Source organism: Mya arenaria, chromosome 4 (assembly GCF_026914265.1).
Source record: "Mya arenaria isolate MELC-2E11 chromosome 4, ASM2691426v1".
Classification (NCBI taxonomy): domain Eukaryota; kingdom Metazoa; phylum Mollusca; class Bivalvia; order Myida; family Myidae; genus Mya; species Mya arenaria.
The window spans coordinates 50,937,868-50,962,105 of NC_069125.1; the positions used below are offsets into that span (position 1 = coordinate 50,937,868).

At 36.4% G+C, this 24,238-nt stretch overlaps 1 protein-coding gene across 7 annotated transcripts in view; it reads left to right on the plus strand.

Annotated features, from left to right (window-relative positions):
• The window catches only part of LOC128229674 (uncharacterized), a 67,954-nt gene that overhangs the window by 38,744 nt on the left and 4,972 nt on the right, over nucleotides 1–24,238 (plus strand). For 6 of the 7 annotated variants that reach the window (XM_052941454.1, XM_052941458.1, XM_052941457.1 and 3 more), the window contains exons 4-11: nucleotides 2,213–3,180; nucleotides 5,553–6,226; nucleotides 7,699–7,856; nucleotides 9,343–12,859; nucleotides 13,135–13,401; nucleotides 14,668–14,819; nucleotides 22,149–22,271; nucleotides 22,508–24,124. In XM_052941454.1, the coding sequence (XP_052797414.1) occupies nucleotides 2,213–3,180; nucleotides 5,553–6,226; nucleotides 7,699–7,856; nucleotides 9,343–12,859; nucleotides 13,135–13,401; nucleotides 14,668–14,819; nucleotides 22,149–22,271; nucleotides 22,508–24,124 (7,476 nt within the window). The remainder of the gene's footprint in view (nucleotides 1–2,212; nucleotides 3,181–5,552; nucleotides 6,227–7,698; nucleotides 7,857–9,342; nucleotides 12,860–13,134; nucleotides 13,402–14,667; nucleotides 14,820–22,148; nucleotides 22,272–22,507; nucleotides 24,125–24,238) is intronic. The other variant, XM_052941459.1, reaches the window with a different exon arrangement.

The window sequence follows — 24,238 nt, forward strand, 5'->3', positions numbered from 1 at the left end:
TACAAGTTATGGTCCTTGATTGACTTAGGTTAAAATTTTAGGGCAGGTTAAAGTTGTAGGGCAAGTTGGGATTTTAATAAAAACTTCCAGGACCATCACATAATGAGGTTAGATAACTCCATATTATCTTTTATACAAATTATGGCCCCTGATTGACTATGGAACTTAGGTTGAAGTTTTAGGGCAGGTTGGGATAATTATTGATAACTTTTATAACCTTCATTCAATTTACTTAATACTTCACACAATTAATCAGGACCATCACACAATGAGGCTACATAACTCCATATTATCCTTAATACAAGTTATGGCCCCTGATTGACTTAGGTTAAAATTTTAGGGCAGGTTAAAGTTGTAGGGCAAGTTGGGATTTTAATAAAAACTTCTATACCCTTCATTCAATGCACTTTATACTTCGCAGAATTATTGACGACCATTTTATAACAAGGAACATAACTCTATTTTAACCCTAAATACAAATTATGCTCCTTGAATGTTGAATGATTTATTTTTATTTATTTTTTTATTTTTTTATTTCTTTTGAAAGGCACATTTTTATATTCTTAACCACATTTTCATAAAGGGAAAACAAGTTATTTGAATGACTGGCATCATTGTTCAGCCGGGCTGTTGGGAAGGCAACGTCCAGGTCACCTTATGTATTGAATAATTTTAGCTAGGTTTGACATAAAGAGACCAAACTTGGTATATTTGAAGAGTTTATGGAGACCTTGTATGAGAATGTGTTTTAGGCCCCTAGGATCAAGGTCAAGGTTACTTTTTATAGAAAAAGGGTTGGTATTGAATACCTTAAGTAAGGGTCTACTAAGTCTTATTGTGACCAGACTTGGTATATAGGAAGAGTTTATAGAGACCTTTCCTGTGATTGTGTTTTGGGCCCTGAGAGTATGGTCTAGGTCAAGGTTGCTATAAATAGAAATATGCTAAGTACTGAATAACTCAAGTTAGGGTTGACATAGTGTGACCAAACTTGGTATATAGGACAAGTTTATGCAGAGCTTTCATGTATTGCCTTTTGGCCCCCTTGGGTCAAGGTCACTGTTACTAAAAATAGATTACTGTTTCAATTATGGTTGACATATTGTGACCAAACTTGATATGTAGGAAGAGTTTATGGAGGACTTCCATGGGATTGTTTTTGGGGCCCTTAGAATCAGTCACTGCATGTTACAAAAAATAGAAGAAAGCAGTTGAAACTGAATCTCTTCTGCCAATCATTAAAAATCTGGATTTGTCACATCACGATTATTGTTCACTTTTTAATTTGATTGCTTTATTGCTTTTGACAGGCACATATTACATCATTATTGTATTAGCTTCTAAGTCAAAGCGGCGTAGTCGAGCGCAGCTCTTGTTTAAATAAAGTACCAGTACCGGTACTTCTTTATTTAGAGTTTTGCTTGAATTGGCCCCTGATAGGCTATGGAACTTTAATAGGTTAAAGTTTTAGGGCAGGTTGGGATACTTTAGTCTTTTAATGTTTGGTTCTTTGAACATGAATCCTTTGGTGTGCGAGATCAATTCTCAATTGTGCTTGTTTGAAAAGAAAATTGATGACCGATATGAATTTTAACATGTTACAGAAATATAGCTTGTAAAAAAATTATACAAATAGTGTAAAAAAAATCAATGTATTTTATTGGGAAAAGCTGAATAGTGCTTTGTGCGGAGCACCATGCGACTTCTGCTCACGATATAGATAAACATATCTGAAAAAAATAACCTTGAAAAAAATATATTAGGCTAGTATCATATTTATCAAACTTCAGGAAGTTGGTAAATAATATATATTGACATTTTTGCTTGAAGTTACTTATGATTCATGTTAAGAAAATATCAAATTATTAAAGTTTTTACATAAATAACTTTATAAGATTGTAAGACAGAAGTTTTTAATATGTCAGGTATAGGGCCGGTATTCACACAATATTTCAAGTTATTTTCTTAAGTAAAGTATCTAACTTCTCATATGATATAATAACTTAAAAATATCTGAAATATTTTTATTTCATTGATTAAATTGAAATCACATACTTTTTATGTTTAAAACACTTACATTTCTCTTTTTATTTGACAATGAAAAGTTTAGGAATTTGACTTCAGTTAAGAAATGAATGAAGAGTTGTTTTATGAATACCAACCCACCTTTATAACTAATGGCAATGGAATTACTTTGTTTTATTTCAAACAGAAGTCAAGAAGTTCTGTAAAGGGAGGCAAGATTCATCAGACGTCCGAAAAAAAGTGCCAGAATCAATCACCACGTAGACTGAAGTCTACAGGGTTCGACAACAGACAGAACAGGCAGAATATCTCAGGTTACAACCAAAAGCTTAGTGGCAAGGCTGAGAATGAAGAAAGCATGAAGGAGTGTCAACTACAAAGAGGAGTGAGCCTGGATGAGTCTCAGGCTGGCAAATGGAAGTTTGCTACATCAGGACACCAGGATGAAACTGTTTGTCAAAATGATACAGTCTATAGACGCAATAGTATTACTTCTCAGCCTGAAGATACAACAAATTTGAGTTTTAGGAAGAAATCAGAAAGTGAGATTAAAGGCAAGAGCTTTATTGAAAGCTATAATGAATTTATACAAAAAGGTGTAATGGACGAAAGGTTGAACATGCCAAGTGATGATGTTGAGAACATTGAAAGGACGCTGATATCAACAAAGCAGGCTTCAGAGTGTTCTGTTGATGACAACTGTCATATAGGGGATGAACTAAAACAGGAACATGCTCATGACATTGTGAATAATGACGAGCATGAGGTCAGTTGGTTGAATGACCATGAGGACGTACCTGAAAAGAAAGAAGATTCAGTCAAGCAATGGGAACAGATTGCTACATTCATGCAAGGTCAGACTGAGGAGATTGCTACTTTCATAAGAGGTCAATCTGATAATGAGGACAACGATGATGGACAGGCTGCTTTAGATCTTTCTCTTGTGAATAATAGCAGTTCAACAAGAGCTGACGGTATGAGCACACTTGAACATCCAGAGGAAACAATCATGCTCAAAAGTGGCCCACAAACGATTATACCTTCTGTTGCTACAGACCAAAAATTATCTACAGATTTTGATGAAGTTCTAAGTGATTCAGACCTTGAGGACAGTCGGCTTGAGATCGATGAGTCTGCCAACACATCCATAGAAAGGTAATGAGAATTATAACATTTTTAAGCCTGTTAGAGGTTAGGAAATTGTAGTATAATATACTCGTATTCAAATAGGTTTGTATCAATATTTAATGATGCACTTACATTCACTAGATGCATTGTCTCATAAATTATTCTGTAAAATACAGAAAGTTAAACTGCTAATGTCAGTGTAGCAGTTCATTTGAAGATACTTTCACAAATTGTCATGTACATTAATTAGATTCAAGTGTTCAGATTCAAGTGTTTTCATAAATCATGACAGTATACATCACAAAGAACTTAAACAAAGCCTGAGTTCTGATGAACAGTATCAATACTTTGAATTGAAAGTTTACAGGATATCAGTTTATGATATTTCTAGTAACGGTACATGCAGTTATGAATATATCAACTTGTAGAATAGGTTGAACTAATTTAATAGGTTTATTTCGTAAAAAAAAGGTTTCTTACTTCCGACGACATAAACAAAAAGTTAGTCTTAAAATGTTTTAATTTAATAAATATTAATTTCATATAATAACTGTTTTAACATGTATACATATAAAAAAAAGCACATACATACATATATATATAATGTATATACAGAAAAAAATATTCTGATATTCGCAATATGTAAAGATTTTTGCACAAGCTTCTGTGGCATTAATTCATCCTTGAAGGACTATAAACCTCTTTTATGGAGTCACTTGTACTTGTTTGTAATATGTTTCTAATAATAAACATTAATTTGCCATAAAGCCCTACTTGGGTAACAGTACTAAGATTGGCTAAAACTTTGCATGGGTCATGTTCATAATGTTGGCCCAAACCTTTGACCATCTCTGATAAGATAGCCTGCTTAATGCAGCAAGTGAGCTTAAGATAAAAATTATCATCAATATACATATGTAGCAATAATTTTATATGTCACACAATTGTCATACAGGCTTGTGTCAAGATAAGGTCTATAGTGCACAAAAGTTCAAAATATTGGAGAAACTACCACAAGGTATCTGTGTCACAGTTTTTATGATTAATATTGTCTGTGGTCATAAATATTCATAATAAAATATTTTTAAACATACATAGTTTTCCTAATATATCTTCAGTAGAAACCAAGATAAATGTTGACCTACATCTGGTTCATATTGAGTGTTTGAAATTGAATATATATAATGCCAGGGGTCGAGGCTATGTTGCTATATGGAAACCTTTGAAAATCTGAATTTTCAAAATAAATTTCAGTAAAATGTTTTTTGTGGGTCGCTCCGCTCTACCGATATCTTCAATTAGTTAGTTAATAAGCATGGCTGCTAGGGGGGCAAAGTTAGATTTATATAAGTAAACTCTTTAAAATTGTATATTCCAAAATGACTTCGGGTTAGTTATTTGGCATGAAGCATCACCTGGTTCTTCTCTACTAAATTTGTTCAAATCATGCTGCAGGGGTCAACATTGGCCTAGCCCTTGGGATCACTTGTTTAAAATAGATTTTTTTAAGGAAATATTTAAGAATTCTTTTCTCAAAGACTTCAGTGCCTAGAACTTGCATATTTACTCTTTAGTATTGTCTTGTTGTCCTTGAGTAACTTTGATCAATCACCATATTTCCTTAGCAGCCATCAGTTTCTTAGCAACCTTCGACCTGCATAACATAATTTTTAGCAACCTATGACTGTCTTAGCAGCAGCTTGTTTCCCTAGCAACCTTATCTTCTTAGCAACCATGGACCTCCTAATCAACCTGCAATGTCCTAAGCAACCACCTTTTTTACTAAGAAACCAATGACTACTTTGAAAATGGCTTACTTCCCTGTAAACTGTCACATTCCTTAGCAACCATGGACCTTCTTAGCAACCACTTATTTCCTTAGCAACCACCTTTTTGTCTAGCAACCAATGACTTCCCTGGCAACTTAAGACTTCCTTGTCAATAGCTTGCTTCCCTTGTTTATCCAGGTATTCAGGTGACGATATATGCCATATTGGCCCTCTTGTCTGAAAAATAATGCACCAGTCAATTGTAACCAAGGCCCCCCCCAGGTCCCGTGAATAGGACTTTGACTTTCAGTGCAGCCAAGCCAGGGCAAAGTCCCCGCCCTGTGGGGGAAAACTGCTTGTGAAACCCCTGCCAAATGCCCCGCACCCAAGGGACTCTAGGTAAGGCCCATTCCCCGCTATATTTGGTGGGAAGACAAAACCACGGCATTCACCCGGCTCTGCGGTGCCACCTGGAAGGTAAAAACACAGCCCATTCCCCGGCCTGGGGGGGCAATTGTTACAATTGACTGGTGACATAAGTTTGGTAAATCCGCAAAACGAAACATCAGTTTTGCGTGGCCTAATGTTAGTATCCATTTCTACAGTAATTTGCAATGAAATAATTGAAAGCTTCAGCTTGGTGCCATCCTGCAGTGAGATGGAGGAACCAGGAAAGATGACAGCGTTTTCAGACGTCACCTTAGATCCAGCAGTTGCTGCTAATGCTGTCCCGTCTTCAACTTATACATCTACCACTACAAGTTCATTGACATGCAGGGAACCAACAGTGTGTTCAGGGCCTGAATCTCCCATCACCAATAGGTCAGGTCAGTCTATAGATGAAACTGAAACATCGCCTAGTCTAGATGTACTACCAAGTTGTGATTCAGCTTATAGGCTCAGTGAAAAGCAAACTGATTCACTGAATACTCCTTGTGGTGAAGTTACATGTATAACAAGAACTGAAAGCCTTGATTCTCCAAAAGAAGTGGAAAATAAATCATTAATAGCCGAAATGCCAGGGGTTGAAGAATCAGATGACATAAATGCTGACCTTTACACGGAATCAGATCCATTGAATATTTCGGATATCTCTGCTGCATCTGAAGTGACAGGGGAAGTAACTGATGATTTAGATCATCAAAGGGAAGAAGCTGCTGATGAAATCAGTATTGATGAAGAAAAAGAAGTTGTAGAGAAGACAGATAAAAATATTCTTGAAGTTCAAAAAGAGTCAGATGCTTGTAGAAGTGAAGGAGGCACCAACAAGAATGACCCACTTGATTTGTGTGTGGCAAAATCAGGTAATGCTCATAATTTTTGTACAGCATTTAGAGATTCACTTTCAGCATTGCATTTTTTGGAAGAAAAAAGTTATTGTCAAAGCCTTTGTGTCATAAGTGTTTTCTGCATGATAGTGAGAAAACTTTAACCATTGCCATTACGCAAAGGCCTTTAAAGAAATTCAAATGAAACTTGGTACTAATGCTGCCAGAGACAATCGGTACATAACTAACAAGACAAATAACTCTGCCGTCAATAAATGTTGAGTTATACCCATATGTCGACTAAAATGCCACAGACGAGCGTTCTTTTATAAATATGAAAAAAATGCTATACAGAAATGTCATTTTTCATTTCAATCACATCAAACTTTAATAAACAAATACATGTTTTTATTTCATATATATTCATATGCGGAAACTATTAGTGGTTTTAAAATATCTGGGATTTATTTGTTTATCCTCAGGACAAAACAAATTATTGAAAGTTCATTTAATTTCATTTCCTACTCATACCTCAAAAGTTTTAATTTAAATGGTATGATGATGTTATTTATTGTAGTAAGTTAATGTAGTATCACAAATAATAAATTCAGATGATAAGCTACGAAAGGAGCAAAGACAAATTAGTTTAAGTGTTTCCTAACATTACACTTACAAAATGCATCCCACAAGGAAACAACAATTTATAAACTCTTGAAATCAACACTTTTATATATTGTTTTTGTAAGATGTTGTTAGTTGCTTTTTATTGATAGGCAAGGAGTTAATTGGAATATGACGATCTCACTTGAAGAAAAGTTTCACTATTCTGACATTACTTGAGACAACGTAATTTTTCAAAGGTTTTCCAGTCCTTTACACATAAATAATGTTCTGCATTTTTCAATTATTCCCTTCTCAAAAAAAGTGTGTTAAATGTTTTTCTGCATTATAAGCCCATTAATGCACTTAAATGCACTTTTTCTGCGTTAAAAGCATATTTTTTTTGCATTTGAAGCACTTTTTTTTCTGCATTTTAAGCGCATTTTTTTCTGCATTTTAAGCGCATTTTTTTAAATGCATATTTTTTTTTGAGAAGTAAAAAGTAAACTCCATTATAATTTTGTAATCATTGTGAAGGAATTTATGTGTAGAGAAAAAATATGTTAATACAACTTCGGTCTATGGAAACAAAAGTTACAATAAAGGCTTTTTTTATCTTAATATTTGAAAAATCAGTCATTTTTAGTGATGATCTGCACATATCTAGCAAAAACATTTCTTTTTTTGTCCTTGTTTGTCTGTCAATAGAGTAAATGAAAATATATTCAACCTTTAAAATGGTTGACAATCATATTAATGATACGGAGTATTATTTTTGAAAGAGTTTCTACTGTATGACAGAATTGTTTTTACATTACCATCTTCATTAGTAAGAAGACTTATATTTGCTCCTGCATGAACATGAAAGACACATTTCCATTATAACAGTAATGCTCTTCTTATTTCAGATGGAGGGAACATCAGTTTCCGGCCGCGAGCCAGGCCCCCTGTCCAGCTTGTTCATCCTCAGGTCCACAAACCTATCCTTATCTCCATGGCAACCCTACCATCACCCATAGCAACCATCTCCAGTAGCAATAGCATAGAGACTGCCGCCATCACTGAGGTTAGATTTTGGAGAAAAATAGTGTAATATAGAGATTTTTCCATCTTCTTAAACTGTCTTGATAAAAATATTCATATAAACTTGTTTATAATTCTTTATGAGTCTTCATTTGCTAATGACAGTTTTCATTTGTAGTTGAGATAAAATAAGCAGTTTTGATAAAACACCCAGACACACCTCTTAGAAAGAGTTTTAGGTTATTTTGTTTAAACTATTCAAAATCAGATGGCATACCATCTGATATATATATATTCCGTGTCGTTAGGAGTAGTAACAAAAACTGGCTCAACTGTATGTTGAAAAATATCTTGATGAATATTCATATGTCGCCAAAGATTAGATCTGGTCAATAGGTAAATGGTTTCTTCACATGCAAAGTTTTTAACATCTTTGTGCTTCCGTAGTATTTTTTCAGATTTTATGACTGATTTTGTTTCAAATGTAATGATGCATTAAAGACATTGAGATGGTTCTCTTAGATTTGATCATCTTATTTGAGATATTTTTCTGCTCTACTGTACGTAATCCATGGTTATAAAACCTGTGTGATTTGTAACAAACATGTCATATCTTTTCTTAATTTACTCAGGCATTCATTCCTCTGATTTTAATTCTTGTTTGTTTTAAGCAATTTAGACAATAAACATATCATTTAATAATATTGCTCTGACAACTTTTTTCTCTCTGAAACTTACAAGGTACTATTCTTTAATTTGAAAAACAGTTTTAGAAAATAAGGTAAATCAAATGCTTATTATCTTAGTCATTAGTCATATGCCTCAGTCCATTTTATTAAGAGAAAAGAACAACAAAACCCAGCTATATTTGAGCTGCTCCGCCAATTTCTGATTTTGTAAACATAGGAAATTACCCGACTATAACAATATCAAAATATTGTCACCTTAAGGTTTCATTTACCTTGTCTGTTTTCACAAAAAATAGAATTGAGGTATTTTGATAGCATTGGTGTGGACTGCATTCAAAAACTTTATCCTTGTTAAAAAAAGAGTATGAGATATTCAAACTTGGTACACATTTTGCCAGAGACAATTCACTCATGTATATAGCAAGAAACATAACTCTGGCATTCATAATTTTAGATTTAGAAAAAAGAAAATGTTGTTGGTGTTTCGCTCATCAGCACTTTTGTTTTATGCTAATATTACCACAAAATTTAATCCTTTAGCTAATTAAATGGTTTAAAAATTAATTAGCACAATTCAAGGAATGAGTATTAAAAAGTTAATTCTAAACTGTTGAACAGTTTTTAACTTTAATCAGTTTTTAATCTTAATTATTCCATAGAATTTGTAATGAGAATCAATACAATTTTATGATATGACCCAAATTAAACTATCCAGTGCTTCATCAAACATTAATTTTTGTTGATCATGTTTTTTAAAAACATGAAAACATCCAAATTTTGTCTACATCCCTGGTCACGGTCATTTATTTTCACACAGTTCACATTAGTTCTCTTTTCCAGATTTCAAGGAGTGCTGCCATAACCCCAGCTCCTAGAATGGCAGAGCCTCTGCAAAGTGGAACCCTAGTGAATCCACCCTACCAGACCATCCCTGTGTATGCAATGGATCTCACCACTGTCTCCAACATGGGCATGGTTGTACCAATTCAACCGTTAATGCACTCTTCTTCTACCATGCTTCAGCAGCCTTTATCACAAAACATTTACCTCAACCAGTCTGCAGCCTCACAGGGATTAAGTCAAAACAGACCTAATGTTCCACGGATACATCATAGTACTCAGGGGTTTTCTCAAAGTAATTTTATTCGATCTGTGTCAACAGTAGTGCGACCTCAAAACGCAGCATCTCCAACTAGTGCAAATTCACAGGTTTTTGCTGAAAGACACCCAGTTCATTCATCTGATCAAAACATTCCTAGTTTGCAGTCTAGTTCTAGTTTTACATCACACATTGTGCAAAACTCAGTTTCTCCAAATGAGACAGATTCAGTTACTATTCACCAAGAATCATTGAAAGAAGTGCAATCTATATCAGTAAAGCCATCAATCAAAGGCCCTCCACCGTTAATAAAAATTTTGAAAACTCCAGTTGTGTCAATTTCACCACAAGGAAAATCCATTTCCGAACCAAGTCAGGGTATTACATTTTCCAGTAATGTTAAACAATGTGGTTTCTATTCAGAAAATAGAGGCCAAATAACAGCTTTTGAAGATATGCAGGTCATAACAAGAACACAGAAAAGTATGTCTTGTAACAACACTAATGATGATAATACTATGGGTATTGTTGACACTAAATGCAGTTTGCAAGATAAAACATACACAAATTTAGAAAAAAAAACAATCATACCAGAACATGACAGTGGAAGTAATGACAGTGTGTTTGAAGATGATGATGATGACATCAAAAAGCAAATGGAAGAGCTAGACAGGGAAATAAAAAGGAGGGAGCAGGAGCAAGAAGAAATGCGGAAAAAACGAGAAGAATTGCTTCTAAAACGAAAGCAAGCAAAAGCAGGTGTAACTGTGAAGACATCTGTAACAACCATTGAAACTTCAACAACTAGACTGGCCATTGCCCCCATTTGTAGTCAAACTTTACTGACTTCACAATCATGTCATGAACAACCTGATGCAAAAGTGAATCATGAAAAGACTGATAGTCCGGTTAGTCCGATTGAAAAGAGCATTTACACACACCAGGCAAGTGAAACTGGTGGGAGAAGAAGGAGTGAAAGTGAAGTTGATCAAGAACAAAGTTTTGATAAAAAGAATGAAGCTATGGATTTATCACAAGTTCTGTATCAAACTGTGACCAAGAAATCAACTTCTGATGAAATTACTATCAAAGAAAAAAATGTTCCTTTTCATGAGAAAGATTTTACAAACACTACTATGTCTTTGAAAGACAACATAGAGGACAAAATCCATGGGGTCAATACAGACAAAATAGTTTCAACAGATGTTTCAGACATAAGATACATATCAGATATATCTAATATCAATCCTTTCACATTTGAGTGTGAAGATAAAAACGATGATTTGGTAGTAGACTTGACAAAACCTGGTCTTGTTAATGATCAGTTGCCTGATGTGCTGATGAAGGGTAAAGATGTTGAAGCAGTATCATCAGAATGCTTAAATCTTACAAAGAATAAGAGTGTATCAATGAACAATGATATTCAGTCAGGTATTTTGAAAATATGCACTCAGACATCTGAAGCATTACCCACAGTGGTGTCACCAAGGAATATGTCATCATCTATGAGTTCTATATCTGTACTGCCACTTTCCTTAAGCTCTTCTAGTCAGAGTAGCATGCCACTGGATCTTGCCAGTAAAAGTAAATCTAGTATTTTAAATGAAAATGAGATGGAAGTGATTTCCAGTATTCATAGAACTATCAATGTAGATAAATTAAATCAGCCTAGTGTTACAGCTAATATTGATGTAATTGATTTAACTTCAGACAACAATGAACATTTTAATAACACAACTAGTAGATCAAGTATTGGGAAAAAGAAAGATTCAATGAATGCTCCATGCGACAGTGCTTTATTTGGACACAGTCTTAGAAACAAGTCTTTGAAGGAACTTCAAGAAGAGGCAATAAGACAGATGCAGCAGAGGAAAAATCAGATGGGAATACCAGTTGATAGTGACAGTCTTACAGTTGAAGATCTGAAAAAATCTCCCTATGGAAACAATGGTTTAAGAAAACAGAGCTTTTGTCAAGATGTTCAAAGATTAAGCGGAAGAAAACGTTCTAGTGAAGTCATGAGTCATACAAAGGACCAAAGGACAAGAGAAATACCGGAAGCCCATTGTCCACTTTCCCCACCAAGAAACAGGCCAAAAAATGCAAAAGCTGAACCTGCTCATATTCAGGTTACAGATACAAGAAAGTTGCTAAAATGCCTTAATAAATGCAGTAAATGTTCTGTGCCACCTGCTATTGAACAATCATGTCCACTGATACGGAGGAAAAGAGAGTGTTTTCTCTCCCCAAAAGAAATATTACAACCCAACCCAAAGAAATGGGAACAAAGGCAACCAAAGCCTGCACATAGCCAGAGACCTTTTGGTATTGCCGGTCAACTGATTGTTCAGACTGTAAAACAAACCAGAAAAAGAACTCTATCCAGAGATGTTCAGACTTCACCAAATTCTTACAGCTTACCAAACACACCTACTAGTTTAGATCATTCAACATCAAGAAGAACCACTTCTGCATCTGCTGAATTGGACAGTAGTTATGTTGTAGAACAGATATCACCACCATATAGTGGATCTCATAGTGATGTTAACACTTCAAACAGCCATAGAGAATTTGTCCATTCACCTATAAGAGCACATAGGGACTTTAATGAACAATTAACAAGAACAGGTGTTTTAAGACCTCCAGGTTATGTGCCTTCCTCTAATTTGCCACACATGCATCAAACAAATAACTCTGGTGGCTACAATTTGTCCACAAAATCTCAGACTGATAAAAATGAGTCAAGCTGTGATATGGAAAAGGCTGTACAACAAGAATTAACTGTTGCCTTAGCAAAACGACAGAAAATGGACAATGCTGAAATATATCCTGAAAAGCAGGTGAGTCATCAGATGGGAGCTGTAGCAACAAATGAAAGACAAATAGTCAGAATGCATCAAAATCCCGCACAAGCACCTGGCAGAGCAGCTGTAGGATCGCAGCACAGTACACAGGAACAATCGATGAGATATCAGTCAAGAATGGATCAATCTCTGCAAAGAGTTGGACAAGTAAGAGTTGAAAAGACAGTGCCTGAAAATAGGGTCGTAGTGAATAACACAGAGAGAGAGCATGGTTGGCAGAGAAGACCAGGTAACAGATATGAGATGCCTTCTGCTGGTCACAACGTGGAAACTTTCATGGGCCCTCAGTATAATAACCAACAGGTGCAGCAAAAACAGCTATTACCCTCACCTAACAGATATGAGCAGGCAATGGAGAGAGATGGAAGGATGGTTAGAAGAATTAATGCTCCAGGTATTTGACTGTTGTTTTGATAATTATGTCAAATTATTGCACTCGTTTTTGACAGTAAAGACCATAATAACAGACATGTAACATGAAATAAGTCTGTTTTAATCTAAATAAAAAAATACAAGAACTAACCTAGAGCAATCATTGTAAGATTGATTAAGCTGATTATTTTGGTAATAAAATGAATATGCAATTACTTTGGGGAAAACAGTTGAATATGCAAACATTTAAGGTAAAAAATTCACCGACCTAACAACATTTCTTTAATTTTGTTTCAGTCCCCAGAGAAATTGATTCTAGTTCAAACCAAACTGAAGTACATAATCTTCTCCTTCAACCCCACCCAATGAGCCGCTTACAACACCCACAACAGGTCAACCCACAAATGGTTCAAAACCAATATCCTAAGATACAAAGGCTTCAGGATACCACTGTTTCTTACCAAGGACAGCCTAATTATGGAAGGCAAGGAATGCAGCTTCAACAGTATCAGCCTTCCCCAGCTAGTCAGATGAGCCAGTTACGATCTCAAAGACCTTATATGAGTAAGTCATAATAGTGTCTTAGTTAAAAGCTTATATAAAAAGTCCAGGACATTTTTGTTAATCTTACTGCTCATGTTTATAGTAAATATCCACACAAAAATTGTATATAAAGGTTGGTCACCCTGTAGAAATCAATTGTTGATTATAATGACTAACAACAGAAAACACACGAGACTTGACTTTCATGTCTGGTATTCATGTTTAAAAATAGGATGCCAAGCATTAGTTGTACATGTACTTGTATGCATACTTGTATGTGTATTCATATATGTACTTGTATGTGTACTTGTATGTATATTAGTATGTGTATGTATTTATGTACTTGTATGTGAATTGTTTGTGTACTTGTATGTGTACTTGTATATGTATTAGTATGTGTTTGTGTACTTGTATGTGAATTGTATGTGTACTTGTATCTGTACTTGTATATGTACTTGTATCTGAAATTGAATGTGTACTTGTATCTGCACTTGTATGTGTACTTGTATGTGTACCTGTTTGTGTACCTGTATGTGTACTTGTATCTGCACTTGTATCTGCACTTGTATGCGTACTTGTTTGTGTACCTGTATGTGCACTTGTATCTGCACTTGTATCTGCACTTGTATGCGTACTTGTTTGTGTACCTGTATGTGTACTTGTATCTGCACTTGTATCTGCACTTGTATGCGTACTTGTTTGTGTACCTGTTTGTGTACTTGTATTTGTACATGTATCTGTTCGTGTATCTGTTCTTGTATCTGTTCTTGTATCTGTTCGTGTATCTGTTCTTGTATCTGTCCGTGTATCTGTTCTTGTATCTGTTCGTGTATCTGTTCTTGTATCTGTTCGTGTATCTGTTCTTGTATCTGTCCGTGTATCTGTTCTTGTATCTGTTCATGTATCTGTTCGTGTATCTGTTTGTGTATCTGTTCATGTATCTGTACTTGTATCTGTACTTGTGTAGCTACAAGTGCAAATGGGAGTTGAAAATCGTTTGCAAAGTTTCACTTTATGTTGTATTTGTAGGCTGGCTGTTACAGGTACCCACAAAAATCACTCCTCATGCTACCTTGTATGTCATTCTACACCTGTGCAATGAAAACATACTTGGATCATGTAGTGGGCATAAAATAGCCATCAAGTTCCTGTACAAGTCCTTTCTTACAATCTCTCTATTTACTTCATTTAAGCTTACTATTATTTTAGGTTTAAAATTATGGTTTATATTTATCATTATTTTCTATTAATGCATTGTTCCTGATGTTTATGTTTACCATGATTCAGCTGGCCAACCCCAGCTGACAGATGATCAGAGGTTGGCACGCATGCGGCAGATTAGAGCACAACACATTGCCAGGAACCAGGGCAGAAGTCAGGCTGCTCCAGGGCAGGAAACCAGTCCAACAGGCCCGCACTTAATACCAGGGCAAAATCAGGTTTGTGTAAATTGAAAATGTATGCATTTCTGTAATAATTGTTTCCATTGATAACGTATAGTTTTTGTTACAGTGGTAGGTAGTTCAAATATGTGGATAGGTATCATAAGCTAGATGCATGTAATAAAAGGATAGGGAAAATTCTGAAATTTAAAAAGCTGCATTGTTATACAATGTAATGTATAAAAGCATTGAGTGCCTCAGTTTTGTCAATACTGAAAGTAACATTATGTAAATGTTACTGGTCTGTCATTATGTATTTTGTTTCTTTTAAATGCAGCTTTGGCAACAGGGGTAAATATCTTTGTAATTTAAGTTTCTTGGAACATATATAAATCTTTAGGTACTTGTATGGGACCTTTTTGACTGTGGGACATATAATACACTATATTCTTGGTCTATTTTTTGAGGCAATAGGTTCAGGTAGTGTCATAGTTTTGGGTGTTGTTGTGGATGCACTGTTATTGTTCAACATAATTTAAACTTGGCCATAACTTCCAATATATACTATCATGAAACTTGCAACACATCTTCAAGTGACAGTATGTACATGGCGCTTTATTCTTTCTATGATATTGTCGAGTTTTATCACATGATCGACAAAAAGTAAAACAGTATTGTGTTGGCATCTGCCTGCGATGCTCCTCTTTATTCAAATGCATGTTCCGGGTATATTGTAAAATGCAACAAGTTGATTTAGAGTTTGCTTCGGTATGCAGGGTTATCGCAATATATTCAAAAATGCTTAAAAACAAACTTCTTTCCTTACATAATTGCGCGAGTCACAAGAAGTTTGTCAAATTTTGATAAAGGCAACACCTTTCTAAATAACAACATTTTATTTCGTGGGATGGTTAATTTTGTAGGGACATTTCTTCAAGGCCAAATGAATGTTTTGTATTATGTTAAATTTCAGTTTAATCTAAATTTAAATTAAATGATACACACATTGTTTTTTTTTTATACATAGAACATTTAAATACCTCATCAAATTTGTTATGGGCATATGCTAGAAAATTAATATGAAAGAATCACTGTATGCTGGCTTTAAACTGAAGATCATTAATTGTCATACACCTGAGAGTTCATCACAGAATTTGCAATTATTTTATTTAGTTTAACTATTTACTATTGTATCAGCTACTTCACATTTAGCAAGTTGTTATCTTCTTATTTTTTGAACCACTCAATAGTTGTCATATTTTCATTAAATTCTCGGGTTATTTCTTCAATGTACACACCCATTAACCGTTTTAATACTGCTTTAGGCAAAAAAGACTAAAACTGATTACATACACACCCATTACTCTTGTTATTACTGCTTGAGGGCATGTTTAGGCAAAATGACTTAAATTATTACACACCAACCATAACTTTTGTTATTACTGCTTTAGGCAAAAATGACTAAAACTGATTACATACCAACCATTACTTTTCTTATTACTGCTTTTGGCAAAAAGACTAAAACTGATTACATACACACCCATTACTCTTTTTATGCCCCCGAAGGTGGGCATATTAAAATCGCAACGTCCGTCCGTCAGTCCGTCCGTCCTTCCGTCCGTCCGTGTGTCCGGCTCAATAACTCGTGTCTGGGCTGTAACTTTCCCTTGTATGGACAGATTTTAAAATAACTTGCCAAATGTGTTCCACATACCAAGACGACGTGTCGCATGCAAGACCCATGCCCCTACCTCAAAGGTCAAGGTCACACTTAGTCTATATTCACAATGGAGTGCTGCATATAGGACAAAGAGTATAGGTTGTCGTGTCCGGGCTGTAACTTTCCCTTGTATTGACAGATTTTAAAATAACTTGCCACATGTGTTCCACATACCAAGACGACGTGTGGCGTGCAAGACTCGTGTCCCTACCTCAAAGGTCAAGGTCACACTTAGTGTTTATTCACAATGGAGTGCTGCATATAGGACATAGAGTATAGGTTGTCGTGTCCGGGCTGTAACTTTCCTTTGTATGGACAGATTTTAAAATAACTTGCCACATGTGTTCCACATACCAAGACGACGTGTCGCGTGCAAGACCCGTGCCCCTACCTCAAAGGTCAAGGTCACACTTAGTGTTTATTCACAATGGAGTGCTGCATATAGGAGATAGAGTATAGGTTGTCGTGTCCGGGCTGTAACTTTTCCATGTATGGACAGATTTTAAAATAACTTGCCACATGTGTTCCACATACCAAAACAACGTGTCGCATGAACGACCCGTGTCCCTACCTCTAAGGTCAAGGTCACACTTAGTGTTTATTCACAATGGAGTGCTGCATATAAGAACATAGAGTATAGGTTGTCATGTCCGGGCTGTAACTTTCCCTTGTATGGACAGATTTTAAAATAACTTGCCACATGTGTTCCACATACCAAGATGACGTGTCGCGTGCAAGACCCGTGTCCCTACCTCTAAGGTCAAGGTCACACTTAGTGTTTATTCACAATGGAGTGCTGCATATAAGGACATAGAGTATAGGTTGTCGTGTCCGGGCTGTAACTTTCCCTTGTATGGACAGATTTTAAAATAACTTGCCACATGTGTTCCACATACCAAGATGACGTGTCGCGTGCAAGACCCGTGTCCCTACCTCTAAGGTCAAGGTCACACTTAGTGTTTATTCACAATGGAGTGCTTCATATAAGGACATAGAGTATAGGTTGTCGTGTCCGGGCTGTAACTTTCCCTTGTATGGACAGATTTTGAAATAACTTGCCACATGTGTTCCACAGCGCATATTGTTGGGCTTTCCTGCTTTGACCATTTTTGAAAGAGTTATTGCCCTTTGCTTATTTTACATTTAAAATTGGTTTCTTCACAACTCCTCTTATGTTTTTCATGCGATTTCTACCAAACTTTCACAGATTGATTTTCATAAAGTGAAGCAGCGCATATTGTCAGGCTTTCCCGATTCGACTATTTTTGAAAGAGTTACTGCCCTTTGCTTATTTTACATTTAAAATTGGTTTCTTCACAACTGCTCTTATGTTTTTCATGCGATTTCTACCAAACTTTCACAGATTGATGATCATAAAGTGAAGCAGCGCATATTGTTGGGCTTTCCTGATTTGACCATTTTTGAAAGAGTTATTGCCCTTTGCATATTTTACATTTAAAATTGGTTTCTTCTCAACTCCACTTACGTTTATGACCATAAAGTGATGCAGCGCATATTGTCAGGCTTTTGCAATTTGACCTTATTTGAAAGAGTTATTGCCCTTTCTTAATTTTACGCATTTCTTATGTTCCTGAGAAACTACCCTTACCATTGATTGGCTTTCGTAACAAAAAATGCCCAATGAGGCGGGGGATATAGCTGTCTGTGACCGCTCTTGTTATTACTGCTTTTGGTAAAAAGGCTTAAACTGATTACATACGCACCCATTACTCTTTTTATTACTGCTTGTGGCAAAAAAGACTTAAACTGATTACATACACACCCATTACTCTTGTTATTACTGCTTTAGGTACAAAGACTTGAACTGATTACAGACGCACCCATTACTCTTTTTATTACTGCTTTAGGTAAAAAGACTTAAACTGATTACATACACACCCATTACTCTTGTTATTACTGCTTTTGGCAAAAAAGACTTAAACTGATTACATACACACCCATTACTCTTGTTATTACTGCTTTAGGTAAAAAGACTTGAACTGATTACATACACACCCATTACTCTTGTTATTACTGCTTTAGGTAAAAAGACTTAAATTGATTACATACACACCCATTACTCTTGTTATTACTGCTTTAGGTAAAAAGACTTAAACTGATTACATACACACCCATTACTCTTTTTATTACTGCTTGAGGTAAAAAAGACTTGAACTGATTACATACACACCCATTACTCTTGTTATTACTGCTTTAGGTAAAAAGACTTAAATTGATTACATACACACCCATTACTCTTTTTATTACTGCTTTAGGCAAAAAGACTTAAACTGATTACATACGCACCCATTACTCGTTTTATTACTGCTTTAGGTAAAAAGACTTAAACTGATTACATACACACCCATTACTCTTTTTATTACTGCTTTAGGCAAAAAAGACTTAAACTGATTACATACACACCCATTACTCTTTTTATTACTGCTTTAGGTAAAAAAGACTTAAACTGATTACATACGCACCCATTTCTCTTTTTATTACTGCTTGAGGCAAAAAAGACTTAAACTGATTACATACACACCCATTACTCGTTTTATTACTGCTTTAGGTAAAAAAGACTTAAACTGATTACATACGCACCCATTACTCTTTTTATTACTGCTTGAGGCAAAAAAGATATAAACTGATTACACACACACACACACACATTACTCTTGTTATTTCTGCTAAATGCAAAAAAAAACTGAAGCATATTACCTATATTGGAAACAAACACTTGAAACTGAAATACCATTGCTAAGTAATTTATTGGAGGAAAAAATCATATTTGTCAAGTCTGACATAACAAAACATCCTTTGTGGTAAAGCTCTGTGTGCATTAAGACATGCATGGATGCAGGAATAACAATAAGATAGCTTTCAAAACATAGATAGGGTTTTTGAATATTTTAAGAAGCCTTGACATTTTGTATGCATGCAAGTCATTGTTGAAGACTTATAACATTATTCAGGTTAAAAAAACATGTGAATGAAGCCCACACCCATTTATGTTTTTGTTTGATGAATTTTGGCCAAAATATTTTACAGTAGCAAGAAATCAAAAATCCTTTTTCGTTATAGAGATTACAGAAGCAGGTTATAAAATAACTATTAAGATGATTATGCTCCACAAATATAACTTTTTCTCTCTTTAAGTATAATTTAAAGGATTGTCATGAAGTGCTCTTTCTGCCATTTTATACAAATCTTCCAAAAGTGATAAGAGGGTTTTTTTGCATTTAAATGTGTCAAATTTTGATTGACAGTTTATTGCAATGAAAAATGGGTACAGTCTTATATTTAAAATAGATAAATTTATTTTTTGAAAAATGGATTCGTTCAGTCGGACAATATGAATATCAATTTAGTGTGGCCTTACAAGGAATAAGGAAGTACTTATAGATAAGCTGTACTTTGCCTTTCGTCACAGGTAATTTTGCCCACACATTTTATTTACATATTTATTTTTTGCCATATATTTTAAATAGATGTACCAAGCTATTTTTAAATAAACCATTTTGCCTGAAGGTGGTATTCGAATGTTAGATCATTTTTTAAAGAACAGCACCACTGTATTAAAAGGTAAAGTACAAGCATTCAGACAAGTCAATAATAAAAAATATTAACTCAAATGAAGACAAGTCAAAGGTATTATATTCAAAACAGCCAGAGGAAAATCACTTATCATACATTCTCTTGCTCCTGACTGAAACAGTCTATGTCTCTATGTTTTATCTTATCCCTAACTGGTCCAACTAAATCCAGCTGCTACAATGTCTTATATCATCCCTACCTGCCCATGTCTTAACCCCTCTGCCCCTGACTGAACAGTTCTCGCTTAATGTTTGATCTCATCCCAACATGCCCCTGTATAAGCCCTCTTCCTAAATGTTCATCTCAACCCTACCTGTATCAACCGCTCTGCCCCCATCCCCCCTCCTGCCCTAATGTTTTATATCATCCCTACCTGCCCCTGTCAAAAACACCCTACCCCAATATTTTATCACATCTTGGCCTGTCCCTGCCTAAATATTTTATCTCATGATCCTGCCCCTGTTCTAACACCCTTGCCTCAATGTTAGTTCTCATGCATACCTGTCCTTGTCTGAACCCCCTGCCATTCTCTGAACCCCCTACCCCTGGCGTAACACCCTTGCCTCAATGTTTTATCTCATTCATACCTGTCCCTGTCTGAATCCCCCTTGCCAAAACCCTTTGCCTCAATGTTTTATCTCATTCATACCTGTCCTTGTCCATTCTCTGAACCCCCTATCCCTGGCAGAACATCCTTGCCTCAATGTTTGATCTCATTCATACCAGTCCTGTCTGAACCTCCTGCCCTTGTCTGAAACCCCTTACCCCTGGCATAACACCCTTGCCTCAATGTTTTATCTCATTCATACCTTACCCTGTGTGAACCCCCTGCCATTGTCTGAACCCCCCACCCCCTACCCTTTCCTCAATTTTTCATCTTATTCATACCTGTCCCTGTCTGACCCCCCTGCCCTTGTCTGAACCCCCCTGTCCCTGGCAGAATACCCTTGCCTCAATGTTTTATCTCATTCATACCTGTCCTGTCTGAATCCCCCTGGCCAAAACCCTTTGCCTCAATGTTTTATCTCATTCATACCTGTCCTTCTCTGAACCCCCTGCCCTTGTCTGAGCCCCCCTGGCGCAACACCCCTGTCTCGATGTTTTATCTCATTCATACCTGTCCCTGTCTGAACCCCCCTGGTGGAACACACCTGCCTCGATGTTTAATCTCATTCATAGTTGTCCCTGTCTGAACCCCTGCCCTTGTCTGAACCCCCCCTGGCAGAACATCCTTACCTCAATGTTTGATCTCATTCATAACTGTCCTGTCTGAACCTCCTGCCCTTGTCTGAACCCCACTTGAGGAATACCCCTTTTTCGATGTTTAATTTCATTCATACTGGTCTCTGTCTGAACCCTATGCCCTTGTCTGAACCCCAATTGGCAGAACATCCTTGCCTCAATGTTTTATCTCATTCATACCTGCACCTGTCTAATACTTCTGCCCTTGTCTAAACACTGCTGCCTCAATGTTTTACCTCATCCCTCTCTGCCCCTGTACGTGATTTTAGCCCCCCCAATGTTTTTATGTTGGAGGAACACCCCTATCTGAGGCTGAAGCCCCTGCCCCTGGTGGAATAACCCTACTGGTGGCTGAACACGCCGGCCTCAATGTATTATCTCATCCCTAGCTGCCCTTGGTGGAACACCCCTGCTTCAATGTTTTCTCTCATCCCTAACTGCCTTTACCTATCGACCAAGAAGTGGTAAAATAATGGTGAAGCAGCACCAACAATTAATGTACAACATGCTTTTTTTGGCTCAAAAAATAAAATTAGCCAAACTGACGAGTTAAACTTAAAATCTTGATGAAAATCTGATGATTTTGTAAGCCAAATTTGTTTTGTAAGCCAAATTTGTTTTGGCCTAACGAATGTTCCGCAAGTATGCTCATCGATATCCTGCATCTAACAACAAAAAACTATGTATACACTGACGTCCTTAACATTTTTCAGAAGAATTTCTCTTGAAATTGAAATAAGGACCAATGTTCTGTTATTGAAAATAACAAGAGTGTCATTGATACCCTTCATTGAAATATAAAGTAATTATATTTGAATATTGTGTTGTAGATGGGGCCAGATGTCACCATGGAAACTGCGGGCCCAACAGTTGATGTGGCAAGCCCTCCGTTTGCAGAGGCACCCACTGCCCCCCAGATATCACCAATAACACCACCTCCATACTCCCCCAAGGTAACACACTGATACATTATCACTGCATTATATGATAGGTATCTTGAGTTATACATCAATGATTGAATAGTAAATTTCCATTGAAGAATGTGGTTAAGATCAGTTTTAATGAAAGTTAATACTTAAAGTCAGTATTCTCTATCATTAAGATATATTCAAATAACCTCACTGACAAATGGTTTGTAAGTGGATTATTTTTACTAAATATCTAGGAAAATATCACCTTATAATTTCAGGAATGCCCTGCCTATGACAACAACAGGCATATACATCCCCAGGCCAGCATTCAGGCAAACCAGTCTGGTCTGCCAGTAACTAGTCAGTACCAGCACCTGCAGCAAGTAAACCAGTCTGGTCTGCCAGTAAGCAGTCGGTACCAGCACCTGCAGCAAGTAAACCAGTCTGGTCTGCCAGTAGCCAGTCAGTACCTGCAGCAAGTAAACCAACCTGGTCTGCCAATAACCAGTCAGCATCTGCAACAAGTAAACCAACCTGGTCTGCCAGTAACCAGTCAGCACCCGCAGCAAGTAAACCAGTCTTCCTTGCCTTACCAACAGCAGTCTGGTGGACCATTGATGGTGTCCATACCATACCCTCAGCAGGTGGCAGTGTCAGCAGGGGGAATGCCAGCTGGAAATCACCAACCATTTAATCAGCAATATCAGCAACATAATCCTCATAGACCTTTCCAACAGCAACAGCAACAACAGTTTCAGCAGCAGCAGCAGCAACCAAGACCACAGTTCCTACCTCAGAATAGGTTTGCTGCAAATACACAGTCACCGCCAGGGTCTGTACCTCAGCAAATGTTTGTTAACTACAATGACCAAAGACTACTGCAAAGGGCTCCGTCTCAACAGATGCAACAAATGGCGTCTACAAGACAACAGCAGCAACAGTTTACTGGTTATAAAATCCCTCCACAGAGAATGCAGCAGTATAGTCCACAGTCTAACAACAGTACTCCTCCAAGTCAGTATGGTGGACAGATTCAACTGACTGTTAATTCTCCACAATTCGTTAATACAACTTACCCTGGGGGAAACCAAAGAATGCCAGTTCCCCAGATGCCAGCTGGCCACCATAATACGGCCACAAGGTTTCCTGGTCAGAGACAAATAGTACCTGTTCCTGGTCAACCTCAGGGTCACCGTTTCATGACAAATAACAGTCAGTATATCATGCCTACACCTGATAGTGATGTTGATTATACTGATCAGGCGATAAACAATAGCAGACAGAGAAACCTGAAAAGAGAAGCGCCCAAAAGGAAATATAAAAAACGGAAAAGTAAAGATCAAACTAAAGATTCAGACAATACTGAAAGGGAATCACCAGTAATGGTAGACCCCTGTAAAGCCAAAGAGGATTCCAGTGATCAAACAGAAAATAAATCATCCGCTATTACCATTACAGATGAAGAAAACTCTATCCCTGAACCAGATCTCACAATTACTTCAATTAATGCTGAAACAGATGCAACAACATCAAAAGAGGCCTCTTCTTGTGGCGAGGCCAGTGAAATCAAATGCAGTACATCAGATGATACAACCATTCAAAACTCTGAAGAAGATCTAGCTGATCAAAATCAAAAAGAGGCAAAAACATGTGAAAATGTTTCAACTGATTTAAGTGAAACAGAGAAAACTTTAGATAAAACAGAAACCACAGAGAGTGAAGTGCAGTCGAAGTCAGATCTAACAGTGGAAGTAGAAGAACCGGAAGAGAAGTCTAAAAGGGAAGAATTGCCCCACTTGCAGCAAATCCATGGACGGTGCGTGTTATGTGGGAAATACTCCCTGTACCTGTGCAGCAACTGTAAGAAGATCTGGTACTGCAGCCCAGGATGTCAGGTAAGGCATACTTTGAAAACTGAGATTTTGTGTGATTTTATGTACCAGGGTATTTGTATTTCTTAAAATGTTTTTTTTATTTTATATTAGCCACAGAAAAGTATGATGAAATAA